This window comes from Tenrec ecaudatus, chromosome 11, assembly GCF_050624435.1.
Source record: "Tenrec ecaudatus isolate mTenEca1 chromosome 11, mTenEca1.hap1, whole genome shotgun sequence".
Taxonomy (NCBI): Eukaryota; Metazoa; Chordata; class Mammalia; order Afrosoricida; family Tenrecidae; genus Tenrec; species Tenrec ecaudatus.
In genome coordinates this window covers 87,607,732-87,624,162 of record NC_134540.1, presented here as the reverse complement: position 1 = coordinate 87,624,162, position 16,431 = coordinate 87,607,732, and the positions used below count along the sequence as shown (strand labels likewise).

Genomic DNA, 16,431 nt, shown 5'->3' with positions numbered 1-16,431 from the left:
GTGTTCCGTCAGCAAAAGGAGTCCGCAATGGCAGAGATATTTGTGTACTGCTCTCTGTGCCTTTAATGTTTGGAACAGGGCTTGTTCTTAAAGGAATGGTTTTAAAAGTCTGTTACTTGTTTTCTTCCAAAAGTAGCAGTGCACGGGCCATTTCACGTTCGTGAGTGATCTGCGTTTCCCAGATCTACGTCTTTGTCGGTAGAACTTTCAGGGTTTATAAGTGCCATGTAGAATATCCTTGCCTTCATCTTTAAAAAACAATCATTTAAATGAGTGCTTTCAACTCGCTGGGTCACATGCTCTACTCTTCAGACTTCAGAACAGGGGGCTGGGGGGCAGGGAGACCCTTCAGTCAATCACCTAGACGTCTTTTTTTTTTAATCCTTTTATTGGGGGCTCATACAGCTCTTATAATACATACATACACATTTGTACTTTGTTGCCATCATCATTATCAAAACATTTTTATTCTACTTGAGCCCCAGGTATCACCTCCTCAATTTTTCCCTTCCCTCCCCTTCCCTCCCTCCCTTCCTCATGAACCCTTAATAATTTATAAATTATTATTGTTTTTTTCATGGATTACAGTGACCGATGTCTCCCTTCACCCACTTTTCTGTTGTCTATCCCCCAGGGAAGGGGTTATATGTAGATCCTTGTGATCAGTTTCTCCCCTTGCCCCCACCTTTTCCTTTCCCTCCTGGTATCACTACTCTCATTATTGGTCCTGAGGGGTTTGTCTGTCCTGGATTCCCTGTGTTTCCATTTCTGATCTGCACCTGTCTTGTTAAGAGGCTACTGGACCACTGCCACACTTCCTGATTCAGTAACTAGAAGCCTGAGAATCTGCATTTCTAACACATTCCCAAATGCTGCTAACGGTGCCAGTTTGGGGACCACAGTTCGGAGGGTGACGGCAGTCCTAATCACTTACTGCTCAGTCTCTAATGGCCGTGTGACGGCGACGTGGGTTCTGGTTGAGTCAATTTGGGATGAGCCCGAAGAGCTGCATTTCTGACCAACTCCCCAGAGATGCCAACGCTGCTGCATCCAGGGAGCCCTCTGAGTCACAAGACTCTAGTGAAGCTGGAGCTCTGTGACGAATTATTGTGGTAAGGAATGCTTTCATCCTCCCACACATTGGGGCCATTAAACTTACAGCAACTCGGGCTAACTCTGCTCCTCTGAACAGAAGCAAATAAATCATTCCCTCTTCAAATGAAATCGGTTAAGCAAGTGAATTAATTTTCTACCTCGTGTTTTGCTTTCCTCTGTGCTCTTTATTGCTCGGTCTCTGACCGCCCTTCTCTCTGCAGGCCATTAGGATCCGAAAACTTGCTTCTCAGAGGAGCCACGCTAAAGAACACGGAAAAAATCTTTGGTAACTATTTTAGTGAATTTTTAATAGTAGTGTCTCAAGTTAACAAGACATTAAGCAAAGTTAATATCCATATGGGATCAGGAAAGCATCTCTTTGTTCTTCAAGGTACTGTAGACTTCATGGCAGCAATGGTTTTGTCTCACTAAGAATAGAGTTGACGTAACCCACAATCCGTAATGCGGTGTCCTCTGCGAATACTGCTCGTAGACTAAGCACCTGTATTTCTAAATGAGCACATAAAATTATATCCATGGAAGACTTCATATAGTACTGCTCTGCAGGACATTTCTTTTAATGTCTGACTTTTCTAGTATTTCTCATTTCTGGTGAGTTGCAGCTTATATTTTAAGTACATGAAAAGTAAATTTTTAAGAATATTAGTGTATCTCATCATCAGAAAGCCAAAAATATTAAAATGTGAACTTAAAATACAGATGATTCTCAATTGGGAAGGGATGTTTCTCTAGTCAAAACTCGGAAGCAGTGCTTCCCCAAGTGAGGGATACGGCCCTCTGGGTGGTACTAGAACAATCCAGGGGGGCTGCAAAAACGTACCTACACTTTGTCATGGATTGTGGGCTGTGGTACAAAAATGTTTAATTTCCAGGGAGGGTGGGGGCATTGAATACTATTTTTCTGAAAAGGGGGCCGTAAGCCAAATAAGTTTTGGAGCCTGTGGTCTAAAGGAATATTGTCATGTGATGACTCTTTTGAGCAAAACGTTAATTTGCCTAATAAAACTAAAATTATGATTCATTTGACGATCTAATATCCTTATAGCGGTCTATAAAGACAAGTCTACATTTCTCTTATTATAACATTTACTCCTTCTATTTGACAGGAGTTGCTATTTATACTGGCATGGAAACCAAGATGGCATTGAATTATCAATCAAAATCCCAGAAACGGTCGGCTGTAGAGAAGTAAGGTTCACTGCCTATCATTTGAAGTGTGTGAAGAACTGTGATTTTAAAGTACATCAATCACCCTAGTTAGGAAAATATTTTTCTTTTGGGTCTATTTGCAATTTCTGTATGGTGTCTATAGTTGTACAGTTACTAAGTAACTATTATGCTAATTATTTTGATGAGACAGAAAAGCCACATAACCTTATAATTTTAGTACTTCAGAATTAATCTTCAGAACACTTTAAAACCAGTTACAAAGAATTTTTAGCTTTGAGGTTAATTGCTGATGGCCATAAAGTTCATGCCATGTTTTATTCAAAACAAAAATATGATGACTTTAAACTCTGAGATTTGATGGAATTCATGCACTTTCCAGTATGGATTCAGTGAGCATTCCCAGAGAAAACATAAACTTCTTAACATTACATAGTAATATCCTTAGGGTAATATGTCAGGCTGATACTTTAATTTATAAGAATACATGGCCTGGAATTTTGTTTCTTTGTCTCTTGTTAAAGTCTAGCCTTGACTTGAAATGGACAGCTAAATAATTTATAAATTATGTAAGAGTGTATGAATTATACATTACTCAATGATTTGTCTCCCCCCGCCCCCCCCCCAGAAAAAAAACAGGGCTAGATCGTGTTTCTGATTTTATAAACTAATCTTTAAATGTGATCACTGGGTCTCTTCATCTGTGACTGTATCACTCTGGAAATGAAGATTCTGTTTCTAGATGTCTACAGATGACAAATAGCTTTTAAAAATAGATACTGGAAAATCCATTTTTCCCCATAATGTCTACTAAGTTTCATCATTTTTCTTAGGTGGGGAGTATTTCCTTTGAGGTATTCACTCCTTTCTCTTCCCTCTCCGCCGCATTCCCTCCTTGCTTCCTTCCTTTTATCCTTCCTTCCTTTGTAGTGATAATCACTCAATTTTGAACTCTTTCAACTGATGCTTAATGGACGATCACTGATTTTTTTACGTTCTTTTAAATGACAGAATTGCAGACCGTTTAGAAGCATTTGTCAGCAATATCGTTATATGCTGTTTTCTTTCTACTTACAAAAACATCCCTTCTCCTTGGATAATTCCCTTCAAGCCTCTTGAATTATGTCCTAGAGTGGACTCAGCTAGAGCTGAGCTTGTATTTTCACTTTTACTGTGTCTAGTGGAGGGAAGAAACCTCCTTTGAAAAAATATGATCATAGTAGCTTCCTTTATGTTTAGTGTGTCGTCACCAGGTGTTCACCTTGACATTTGAAAGACAGAAGGGTTGTGCCTGTTGTGTATTCCAGCACCGATAATTAAGTAATCATCTCTGTCTTTTTGTTTTAGATCCATGAATGTATTCCTCATTGTGTACCTCTGTATTCTGATCAGTAAAGCACTGATAAACACTGTCCTGAAATATGTATGGCAGAGTGAACCATTTCGAGATGAACCATGGTATAATCAGAAAACGGAATCCGAAAGACAGAGGAACCTGGTATGAGAAGTGACCCCTACCCCCACCCCGGGTATCATTTCTCATTCCGTTTTCCAAAAATGACGTGTAGACTTGTTCTGAGAATCTGGTACAGTGCGATTACAATGGTGAATTTGCTACGGGCAGGAAGGTAAATTGAATCGCAATAGTAGATGCACACGTCAATATATATATTAGTTGCCTCCCTAGCTGCAGGCACAGGTTCTTACTGCTGCCTTTAGGAATTTCAATATGCACGTCTGGAAAGGTATTGATTCCCACCGTAAATTCATGAGGACAGTACCTGGAACACTGTTGGTATGTACAGACCCTCGCACATACCTTCGATTCGTGGTGGTGGTGGTTGTTGATGTTAGGTACCTCCAAGTCAATTTCAGCTCCTAACTCCTCAGGAGTCAAGAGCTGCCCCGAGGTTTTCCGGGCTATAGCCTTTCCTGGAGCGGATTGTGGCGTCTCTCTCCCACGGAGCTGCTGGGTGGGTTCAAGCCACCACCTTTTGCTTTAGTGTGTGCGACCAGGGATCCTTGCCTTCTATTTAGACGATGCTCACTCCATGCTTACTACTTATCATGAGATAAGTACAATTTTTAAAAGGAGGTAGGGGTGGAGGGATCTCAATTATAAGATATTATGGCAAGAAGGCAGACAGCTACTAACCAGAAGCTTGGCGGTTTGAGTCTACCCAGAGGTGCCGCCGAAGAAAGATCTGGCCCACTCCTGGGCCCTATGGATGAGGCCCATCTCTTCCCGACACACAGGGGTTTGGCATGAGTGCTTCTCAACTCATTGACACTGTTTTTTTAGGCTAAGAATTGGTTTTCTTTTTCTTTTGGAAAATTTCAGTACAGTTAGTTGTATTTATAAAAGAAAAAAAACATTTCACAAACAGTGCGTAAAGATTGGGCCTTCTTATACTTACTTAAAACAGTACAATCTTCTAGCGAGTTCCATTCAGCCCAGACCTCGGGGTGGATGTCGATCTAGACCTGTGCTTCCCCGTCTCCTTGGAGTTGCCTCACCTGTCTGGCTGGCATGCACATATTTCTACAAGCTCAGCTGTCCTAGGAGCTGGACAAAACTTGCATGATTTCAGAAATAGGAACAAAGTCCAAAGTTAGACAACAGCAAAAAGTAGTTTTATCAGATTTGGGGGAGGGAGAGCTATGTAGGTTATTACTTTATAATCGGGATAATTTATCAAAGTCACACGTTAAATTCAAATTTTCCATTAGGTCTAAGTTAGAATTATCTCCTGTCTCTCCTCAGTATAGTTATTTTAGCATGTAATTTCATCTCTACTCCATTGATAGAGCAGACATGCAAATCAAGCTTCTCAGTCTTTGGCAGGTCATGAATGGAAAGCTAGGTGACAGATCTAGTGGAAAGCTAAGCCTGGGGCTGCTGCCAAGCTAAAATAACCCTCATCTTTGGATTTTGAAATACTTACATTTAAAAATAAGGCACCCAGGTGGCACTGCAGGTTGGGCACTGGGCTGCTAACCCCAAATCAGCTGTTCAAACCCACCAGCTGCTCTGGAGGAGGAAGATGTTCCCTTAAAGATGGATAGTCTTGGACACTCTATAGAAGGGTCACTCTGAATAGGTCACTTGATGGCAGTGGGTTTGGGTTGCTTTTGTAGAAAATATTTTAAAGTGCCACTTGTGTTCTTTCTACCCTACCTTTAAGTTGTTTACTCATGACTTTGCCTTTGGTTTTCACCCAGCTGGATAGTGTGGTGCATGATACATTACTCAGTGTGCAACTGCAGTTGTCTGTTTCTTCTCAGTTTCTCCGAGCGTTCACCGATTTCCTGGCGTTCATGGTCCTCTTTAACTACATTATCCCAGTGTCCATGTATGTCACAGTCGAGATGCAGAAATTTCTCGGCTCTTATTTCATCACGTGGGATGAAGATATGTTTGATGAGGAAACAGGGGAAGGGCCTCTGGTTAACACCTCGGATCTAAACGAAGAATTAGGTCAGGTGAGTGTCTCACGGTTGTCTTTCATAACAAATGGAAGTTGAGTCAATCCACACTAGGTTTCCTGGTAGCTAGATACAAGGAATTCATCCAAATGGTCCAATGAAAATTTCAATTTTAACTCACACATATAACCTATAATTGGTGAAATAAAACAAAAAATGGTTTTTGAACTCTATTTACACAATAATAGGTAATGAATTTATATGTACAACTTTTACAGAATTAATCACATTAGCTGATGGATAGAAACTAATCCATGGGTTTCAAAGTGTACTCATCTGGGTTTTATTGGCACAAATGAAAGGTTGAAGGGATATGTGAACTGCCATTTATGGAGTTCCTTTGTCACAGGCTTTGTACTAGCTTTTATAAATGATATATTTAATTCTGACTACAAGTCAATTTTCCTCATTCCTAAAGATGGCAAACTAAGACTTGCTAGCAGAGCATATTTCAAAGAGTTTAATACATTTACATTTATAATTTGTTCTAATACTTAGAACCTTGGGTTACCTAATCTTTCTGCATCTCACATTTCTTAATTTGTGAAGTAGGGATAGTCACATATGTTTGCACTTGCTCATAAAGATCAGGGACTGCACCCAGCCTTCAGTACGGATCACAGCTATGTGAAGAAAACCAGAGTCTTCACTTCTGGGCTGGTAGCTAACATCATGGTAAAGAGAGAAGAGATTGAAGTTATCAAAGATTTTGTCTTCCATGGATCCACAATCGGTGCTCCTGGACGCAGCAGTAAAGAGATCAAATGACACATTGCATTGGGTACATCTGCTTGCTACACGAGGCGTCTTTAAAGTGTAAAAAGCAGGGATGTTACTCCGAGGATCAGGGTGTGCCTGGTCCAAGCCCATCGTATTTTCAGCCGTCTCACATGCATGTGAAAGTTGGATGTTCACTAAGGAAGACTGAAGAAGAACTGATGCATTTGAATTAGGGTGCTGGTGAATGCAGACTATTGAAAAGTGCCCGTGACTGCCAGAAGGCCGAACAGATCTGTCTGGGAAGAAGTACAGCCAGAATGCTCTTTAGAGGGAAGGATTGTTAGACATTGGGCATGCCCTTTGGACATGTTGTCACGGAAGACCAGTTCCTGGAGATTGCTTGGCGAAGGGGCAGCACAGTTAAATGGAAGGAGACCTTTGCTAAGACGGAGTGACCCGGTGGCTACAGCAATGGGTTCAGACCTAGGAGCCGTTGTGAGGATGGCACAGGACCGGGCTCTGTTTAGTTCTGTTGTACAACTCATCTGAGTTGGAACTGACTAAACAGCATCTAAGCAACAACAATCGCAAGATGACCACTCATCTGTCAGGTTTTCATACCGAGGTGCCTTCCGTGTCCCTCTAGTACTGGGAGCTACGTCACAGTAACTGCAAGCAGGTTCATGCATGCTAAATAGGTCTCAGTGGGACTTCAGGACTAAAACCAACTAGGAAGAGGGAACAATCAGGCCACTTCCAAAAAATTATTACTAAGAAATTTTATGAATAACAGTGGAACATGGCCTGATACAGAGCCAGAAGATCAGCTCCCTGGGTGTGAAGGGACTCAACTGTGCCAGGGTCAGAGGTCACCCTTCTCACAGCAGAGGCCAGCTTTAGAACACCCACGACCACGTGGAGCTAGAGTGTATGACGCAAGGAATGTGGGAGAATTGGAAGTTACCGGTAATGAAGTGGAACACACGAAGAGTGATAAGCTAGGCATTAATGTGCTGCAATGGACTGCTAGTGGGGGCCTTTTTGAGTTGGACAATTGTATCATTGACTCTGGAATGACATTCAAGAGGAATATGTCACCTTATCACAATCATTATCCAAAAGGAAATTTCAAGATTTATTTTGAAGTACAAGGCTATCTTTATAGAATATATAGGATAAATACATACCTACAAGAAAGACCAGTTAATACAACTAAGAGTCAATTTAAGCACTGACCACTAAATCCAGTGTGAATAAATTAAGGGATTCTACCAACAGTCTGAAATTGATCAAACATTTAATCAAGATGCAGGGATAATTTTTGTTTGGAATATGAAGTCAGAATGAAGAATGAATAGTTGGAGATAGAAATACCGTGGAGATAGAAATGATGCTGGAAATCACATGACAGAATTTTGCTTGACCAACAACTTACTCACTGCAATTTTTTTTCAATAACATAAATGGTAACTGTACATGTGGACCTCACCAGATGGAAAACACGCGGTCAAATGAATACTTCTGGAGGAGACACTAGAGAAGTTCAATATCATCGGCCTAAACAGGGCCGAGGACTGACGATGGAACAGACCATCAATTGCTCATCTCAAGTTCAGGTTGACACGGAAGAAAAACAAGTCCATGAGAGCCAAAATACGACCTGGAGTGTATCCCACCTGAATTTAGAGACTAGCTTCGGTCTCTAGTGGTCTGTTGAGCATTAATGACTTAAGAACTGCTGATGTCAAGCGCACCATATGTGAAGAAAACAAAAGGTTGTTATGCAGAAGACTACAGCGCATGTCAGAAGAGACACTGACGCTTGAGCTCAAGTGTAGAGAAGCTAAAGCGAATGGAAGAAATAATGAAGGAAAAGGGGCTCTTGATGCAGAGGTTGAATTCCCACCAGTAGGCCCTCATATCCCTTGTCTAAGCAACCCCTTCTCAGAACAGGATTTCTTGCCTGCTCTGCAAACTGCTTTCTCCAGTGCAGGGAAAAATTTGCTTACTCGTTCCTGGAAATGGCCCTCACCAGAGCAGCTGGCCCTGGGCCACGAGGTGCTCAGGCTTGTGTATACAGGGTTGGGGAACTACCTGGGGACCCAGCGGAGCCAGGCTTGTGCATGGCTCTATCCGCATTGTCCTGCCCGGATTCACATGGAGCCAGCACTGTCTTCTGTGGAACCTGCTGTGCTTGGAATGTGTCAGCCCCACACACAGCCCTCTGTCCAACCTTCCACCCATCTCAGACAAAACCTCCCTGGGTACAGCTCGCCCCAAAGAATTCTACGCCTCTCCAATCAGCTTCTACCTGCCTCGGTGCAAATGCACGGGGTCAGTTGTTTACTTCTGACGACGGGAGTTCTTACCCAACTCAATCCAGGAATTCTTGACCATAGCTTATACCTTTATTCTACAAATATCCAAAGCGACATTTTTAGACAATTGAACAAGGATGAATGAGGCTGAAATTCACTTTGGGAAATGGCCCAAGAAGTCACTTAATTTCTGCCTGTGATATATATGAGGATGCTTCAAAAAGTTCATGGGAAGATTTCTTTTTAATTCTTTTTTTTACCACCTTTTTGACACCAAGTCATAGGTACAGGTTGGCCCTCTATTTCCCCTAAACACTCTGCAGTGTTTTACTTTTTCTCTGCAGTATTTTAACTGTGACTCTCCTTTCTTGTTGGTAGTTTGTGATATGTATTTGGGAAGTGAGCAGGAGACTCAGTACACCAGGAGACCCGCGTCTCCTTCCGTGCACCCTCTGTCCCTGACAGTGGTAGCGACTGACTTGGGGTTGTGGAAGAGGATGTTACATTCCCTCACATAAGCCTAAACACTAAAAATATTACAGTGTTTTCCAGTATATTTGGCATTTCTTTCCATTATTTATGCTAAATATGTGACCTGTGAGTTTCTCTAAGTTTAGGATTTGAAACTAGTTATATTTTAATACTTTTCAGCTTTCTATCTGAATTTTTTGTCCTTTTGTTCAAATTCTGCCTTCTAACCCTAAAGTGATGTTACACATCCAAGACTATAGGATAAGTTCACCTTATCTGTAGACTCAATTTAAAAAATCGGATTCAGAGCTAACCCCCGTCACTATTTGCCTTTTCAAACAAGGAGCGCACTGGGTCCATCCCTCTTGTGCTTGGCTGGTCAAGGGAGCGGCTACACGTTGAGCTGCCCACTGAGCGGTGGGCCATTTGAAGCCACCAGGGCTCTGTGGGAGCCAAAGGAGACTTCCTCCTCTTGTAAAGAATGATGATCTCAAAAACCCACAGGAGCAGTTCCACCCTGCCCTCCAGGGTCGCTCTGCATCGAATGGACGATGGAAATGAGGTTGGTTTTGGAGAGGAAGAGACAGACATGTGGCGGAATGGACAAACTTTCCCCCTGCATGTAAGATCCAGAGACAAGTAAAACTATTATCACATGAGAAAAACAAATTCTTTGCCCATCCCGCTACCCCCCTACGCAACCCACCCACTCACACACTATTGAATTATATCTTTCAGAGGATACTAGGTGATAGTAGAATATGGGAAATGGTATGTATGATAAAATATACTTTTAGTTTGTCCTGTTGAAGTAGGATGTTTAGTAAAGCCTTCATAAATCCCTTTAATATGAAACATACTCTTAGGGAAAAATATGACTGCTCTGATCATCTGAGTCAGGGACCGTCAACTTCAGAGAAGAATCAATTCCTCACAGAGCCTCAGCCTAACTTTGGATCATGTTGTGCTTCAAAGGTGGAATATATCTTCACTGATAAAACCGGGACCCTCACAGAAAACAACATGGAATTTAAAGAGTGCTGTATCGAAGGCCACGTCTATGTGCCTCACGTCATCTGTAACGGACAAGTCCTCCCCGATTCCTCAGGAATTGACATGATTGATTCTTCCCCGGGGGTCGGTGTAAAGGTATGTGGCAATCGCCTAACCCGAGATGCTGTCCCTTCAGGGCGCCCTACGTGCCCGCTGTTGTCGCATGTCGACGTTTGCTGAGCTGCAGGTGGGCGGGCTGTGAATTGTCCACAAGACTAGATCGTAGGTCACCACTTATTGTGGGGTCACAGCAAAGACTAGAAGCTTCTAAAGCAGCGGTTCTCAACCTGGGGGTCGCAACCCCTCTGGGAGGTCGAATGACCCTTTCACAAGGGGTCGCCCAATTCATAGCAGCAGCCAAATGACAGGTAGGCAGTAGCAACGAAAGTAATTTTTCGTTGGTTGGGGGTCACCACAACACAAACTGTATGACAGGGTCGCGGCATGAGGAAGGCCCAGACCACTGTGAGGGGCGTCACGCTTGGGACAGTGGAAGGGTCCTGGAAATGAGGCCGGCCCCCCATGAGGTGGATTGACACAGAGGGCTCAAGCATAGCGACAGGGTGGGGATGGCGCGGGCCGGCGCAGGGGCTTGTGCAGTTGCCACTTAGGCTCTCCAACTCCACGGCATGTAGCAACAGGTGACGTCAGGGTGAAAATACGTAAAATCGCACAGCACCTAGCTAGTCCCCTCCGGATCTCATGGCTAAAATCCAGAGTGAATCCGATCAGTGGTCGCGGTGTTGGAAATGACGTTTAGACATCTGGAGGAGCAAGGAGTCTGCGTGCTGGAAGTGAACTGGTTGTGAATAACGCCCACCCACTCCCCGAGCACTTGGTTCCCGATCTCACCACGTGCTGGCTGGAGAGCCTGTCGCCCCTCCAGAGAGCGTAGAGGGTCTTCTTTCCGTTAGGTTGTGCCCTGTTACCCTTTCGTAGCCAAAGTCTACCTTTTACCTGTACTTCAGTTGATTTCAATGTAGAAAACTACCGCTTTATAGCAAAAACCCACAGATGAGGGCGTAGATTATTTATGTGGCCACGTAAACATATCCCTGTAGGATCCTACTCGCTACCTGCCGACTTGGCTCTGTGTGGTGTGCTTTCTGTAAGTCAGACCTCCTCGGCCTCTTTCCAAGCCGTGGGGCTCCGCTTACACGCACAGTAGAACCTCTGGGGAAGTTAGTACAGGCCTGTGGAAGGCATGAAGCTGTGTTTTTAAAGCTCTCGAGAGATTCAAATATTCAGCCAAGCTTGGAAAAAACTACTTCTAACTTGCATTGCATCCAGAAGTAGCAGAGTGATTAGGTCAGCTGAACTGGAGAGAGAAGAAGCAGAGTCTCTGCTCTGTCATGTACCAGTTTGGTGGCTGTAAGTTCAAGATAAATGGTTAACCTTCCAAAGTTTCATTTCTTCAGCTGCAAAACGAGGACAATAGCTTCTGTCTCTTAGGTTATTTTGAGATTGAGTTTGATGATGTATGGAATGTGTCCAGTGTATAGTAGGTACTTTATGACTGTCTAGTCTAATATGAATTATTGTTAGAAGAATATCAACAGAGTACAATTTTTCAGGACAGTGATATAATTGCCCCAGATTTTGATAAGTAGTTTGTGTTTCATATACTTTTTAACTCAAAATCACTCTTTGTTCAGTTGTTTTCCCAAATATTTAGTAATTAATTGCTATTTCACAGAGCGGTGCTTTTCAGTTTCTAAAGTTATCAAACTAATTTAAACATTCTTGCTCCATTAACCATAAAACCATTTAAATGCTTTCATGACAGAATTCTTTTGTGCTTTGAATTTTTGTTGATACCATGTTTCCCGTAATGGAAAGCATGCTAAAATCAGGGGGTGGGAATTGAGGATGTAGCGAGGATTGTGATAGGATTAGGAAGCTCTAAGGAGAATCAATATATTTGAATTCTGGTGCTAAGGATGAACATCCAGCATCACACGGATGACCACCAGAACAACAGACAAACCTGTTTAGGGATGAAGAGAAGACTTCATCTCACAGACTTGGGGCATGTGACCAAGAAAGACCAGTCCCTGGGGACAGACATCCGACCTGGGGAAGCAGTCAGCAAGCCCCTTGAGATGGATTGACACAGTGGCTGCATCACTGGGTTTCAGAATAACAATTGTGCGGAGGGCACAGGATGCGCTGTCTCCGTCTCTTTTACACGGGGTCTGCAGGAGTCAGATCTGACTGGACAGCGCCTCATAGCGCCAAGCATGTGGGATGCACATGCCACACCAGTGGGCTCTAGGGACAGTGATGGAGTGAGGCCAGTTCCTACGGATTCCTCGAGTCCTGTAGGTCCCTAGCACGTTCTGCAGCTGGGATAGCATCTTTTCAAGAAGAAGGAGAGACTGAAAATATCAGTCAGATATATATGCCATGGGTCACAAAAGAGGTAGTTACCATGGAAGTGCTCAGAAAGAGAGAAAAGTCATCACTGAAATCTACTTTATAAATTAGCAAAGGCAAATGCTTAGACTCTCGAGGGTTAGGCCCGGTATTTATTGTCTTGCTTCTTTTCCTTCAGTTTCAAGAAATATATGGTCGTTTTTTGTTTTGTTGCACTGCGTTTTTTGTTTTTTACAGGAGCGAGAAGAGTTGTTTTTTCGGGCTCTCTGTCTTTGCCACACGGTCCAGGTGAAAGACGACGACAGTGTGGATGGACCCAGGAAATCACCAGACTCCGGGAAATCTTGTGTGTATATATCATCATCCCCTGATGAGGTAGCATTAGTCGAAGGTATTCAAAGGTATGTATTTTGACATCGTGTCAGGGTTTTATAATTTGATAGGTGTGATAATTATTGGGCCCGAGAGTCCATTTTCAACTCCAAAACCCGTCCATCTGTCCTTGGAAATGTTGTCAGTTGATCCTTCTCTATACTAGAGTAAGTTTGTTTCAACGAAGTAGGTGGGGCTAAACAATAACTGTCTTTTAATCTTTGAGATGGATTATTACTCTCTAACGTATTGTTGAAGAAGGGTTTCTTCTTGAAAGCCAGGTGGTGTCAATTTGTTAGAAAAGAGTGGCTTGGCTCTAGATGTAAGATTCTTTAGCAAGATCCATTTGTGGGTATTTTTTCCTCCTGACATCGGCAAAAAGTTCACTCAAGGTCATCCCAAATAACCACAGACTTTTAGAGATGGAAACAACAGCAGAGGCCCAGAGAGATTGAGTAACTGTGCCACTTGGAGAGAGATTAAAAAGAGCTATATGAGCCCCGATAAAATGATTTTAATTAAAAGCAATGCTAAAATTTTAAAAATGAATAAATACAAGGAATGCCAATTGAAACCACACACAACCAAAAACTGGGCTTTTTGTCCTCTTAGCTTATGTCATTAGCTCCATAGAACTGTTTTTCCTGCTCCTTCGAGATCTTTCTATCCAGAGTTCTCACTGCCTCATGAGATACTTCATTTTAAGAAGACACTTGGAAAAGTACTTTACATATTCCAGGCACTTGGTATAATTTCAAGGCAATGACATAATTTTCAGATTCTCACAGCTTGGGCTTTTCTTTAATGCTAAAGGTCGTCATGCTAAATTCCTCCCCTCCACTGCTCCTGAGAAGTGGCCATTGCCTTCAAGGAGTTGCTGGTGATGAGAAATGTACTTCACCACCTTTTAGGTAACTCGGACAACATTCATGTTGTTGACTGAGCTAGTGCCCTTGTCCTACTGGATTTGAATGTCAACATGGATGCTATAAATTATACCACTACCGACCTTTCTTAAATGGTCAAAACATTTAAATCCACACGTCTATAAGTAAAATTTCTTGAAACTACAGTTCTCTTTTTGGAAAATTAACCTGCATTTCAATCAAAGATGCTAGAAGTTAGAAAGCTCTTCCTACCCATGATGCACGCTCGCTTTTCAGTAACTGGGTTAATTAATAACTTCCTGGGGACCCAGAAAGGCAGGGTGGGGGCAATGAGGAGTCAGCACCAATGGATGTAAGGCGGAAGGAAGGAAGTGTTCCAAAGCGGATTGTGGTGATGCGGACACACACCTTCTCAATATGATGCAACTTTGTGATGTGTTCATTGTAGCTCAAGCAAATTAATGATTTTTTAAAGAAGCCTTTTCTTCAGCCTACGAGCTTTTACCTGAGTTAAATAGGTAACCTCTCCCTATCTTCATACCTATATCGATAAAGATTACATTGAAAGGATAGATCCATCTCCCCTTTCAGCTGCAAACTCCTGAATACAGAAGTCTTGCCTTTTTATCCTCTTATCTCCAGCACTGACCCTCGTGGCACCTGAGATGCTATGTGAGGGCAGGAGGCTGGGTTACAGAAGTGCTCTGCGTAGGGTTATTACACTGAGTTCCTGCACCGGGCCTTAGTTTTCAGCATTAAGATGCGAGGTTGGTCTGGAGATAGACTATCTCTAAGGACCCTTCTACTTCAACTTTGTGTTGTCTTCTACTAAAAACAACAACAACAAGCTAGTCAGTAAATAAGGATGGCAACAGAAAATGGATTTGCAACCCAGAGAACTGTTACTGCCTATCTAAAAGCTATTAATACGTACGCACAATAAGAATGCACCTTATTGTGCAAGAGCGTGTAGGATAAGTGGGACTTAGAACTGGTTCATTCTGGTTCAGCCCCAGGCTGACAGTTGTTATTTCCACTCCAGATAGACGGAATCAGAATCTATATTTTAACATCTCAAGACGAGGTGGTTCTTAGAGGTCCTCAGATGCTTCTTAAAGGTGATTCCAATTAGGTATACCTGGTTGAAAGGCACATTTGAACTGGGGATCAAACCGGAATGAACTAGTCTAAAGCCTTAAGGGTGTATTTTAAATTTTGTTGACTATTGAAGAATTCTATAAGAGATTGAATAAATTCAGTGTTTTCATGTTCTAATTCATAATGCAGTTGACAAATCCAGTTTGACTGCAAGTGTTTCTTTTTTGAGAAGAAAGCTTTACAAAAATGTAAAACTTGGAAATTAAATAGGAGTGATAGAATTTTGCAATAATCCCTGAATTTGCTTTTTCATTTACAGACTTGGTTTTACATATCTAAGGTTGAAAGACAATTATATGGAGATATTAAATAGGGACAATGACATTGAGAGGTACGTATACTGTGCTCGAGATGTGATCCTAAGACTAGTTTACACATTTAGTGAAGGGGGTCATTAGATTCTCCCTACTCCTCCCTCTTCTTCCCAACCAGAGCCCTAGGAACGACACTGAAAGTGCTCAGGAGACATTCCACCAGTTGGGCGGCTAGAGGAGAAGTGGATTTGACAATGTTCAGGAGGGTTTCTGCCCGGGATGTTTTCCTTGCAAATGTAAATTGGCATTTGTAGAAGGGAAAGCGACTTCATCATCAAGTATACTACGGGGCTTCATGAAGTTTGTGGGGAAATGCCATTCTCTCTTAATTCCATTTTCGTGTGAACTTTTTAAGGCCTCCTTGTATTTTTGGTTTAAAATAAATAAACCACACCCCCTCCAATGGAGTCCCTCTGTCTTATGGTGACTGTCTTCAGAATTCCCAGGACTACGAAACTTTCTGGGAGCGGATAGCCTCGTCCTTCTCCCTAAGAGGCCCTGGCGGGGTTTAAAGTGCCGAGTCGCAGGTTAGCAGCCCGGTGCTTGTCCACAGCAGTGCCGGGATTAAAGCATGCTCAGCGACTGTGTGACTGTGAGCGTTCCCACAGCTGCCCCTTATTCGGACACTCTAGGAGACGTTTGACTGGTGATAGGCTCCGCCTTCTCCAGTAGGTGGCTATGAAATTCCATTTTCATAGGAACACCAACTAACATTCCATGGAACACAGTGTTCTACAGACAGCAATTTGAGAAATTACATGTTTGAATAACCACTTTCAGATTGTATTGTACTTTATATCTTTAGTGGCCTCATGGATATGACTTTTCGGAATTGCCTCAGATTCCAGTGGCTGGTTCCCCCAGCCAATGATTTAGTCTAAGTGCGGGTTCAGAAGATAGGATAACTCATCTTCTCCATACAAATGAATAAGCAGCCGTGAACGCAGGGAAACATTCATGACAAGAGCGTAAGACTGGCTTAAGTGGAGAGCA

General features: G+C 42.6%; 1 protein-coding gene across 7 annotated transcripts in view; it reads left to right on the top strand.

Moving 5' to 3' along the window:
• Positions 1-16,431, top strand: part of ATP11A (ATPase phospholipid transporting 11A) — a 224,818-nt gene that overhangs the window by 153,480 nt on the left and 54,907 nt on the right. For all 7 annotated transcript variants that reach the window (XM_075563407.1, XM_075563411.1, XM_075563409.1 and 4 more), the window contains exons 9-15: positions 1,317-1,381; positions 2,223-2,304; positions 3,631-3,781; positions 5,569-5,766; positions 10,254-10,427; positions 12,945-13,108; positions 15,384-15,455. In XM_075563407.1, coding sequence (XP_075419522.1) covers positions 1,317-1,381; positions 2,223-2,304; positions 3,631-3,781; positions 5,569-5,766; positions 10,254-10,427; positions 12,945-13,108; positions 15,384-15,455 — 906 coding nt within the window. The remainder of the gene's footprint in view (positions 1-1,316; positions 1,382-2,222; positions 2,305-3,630; positions 3,782-5,568; positions 5,767-10,253; positions 10,428-12,944; positions 13,109-15,383; positions 15,456-16,431) is intronic.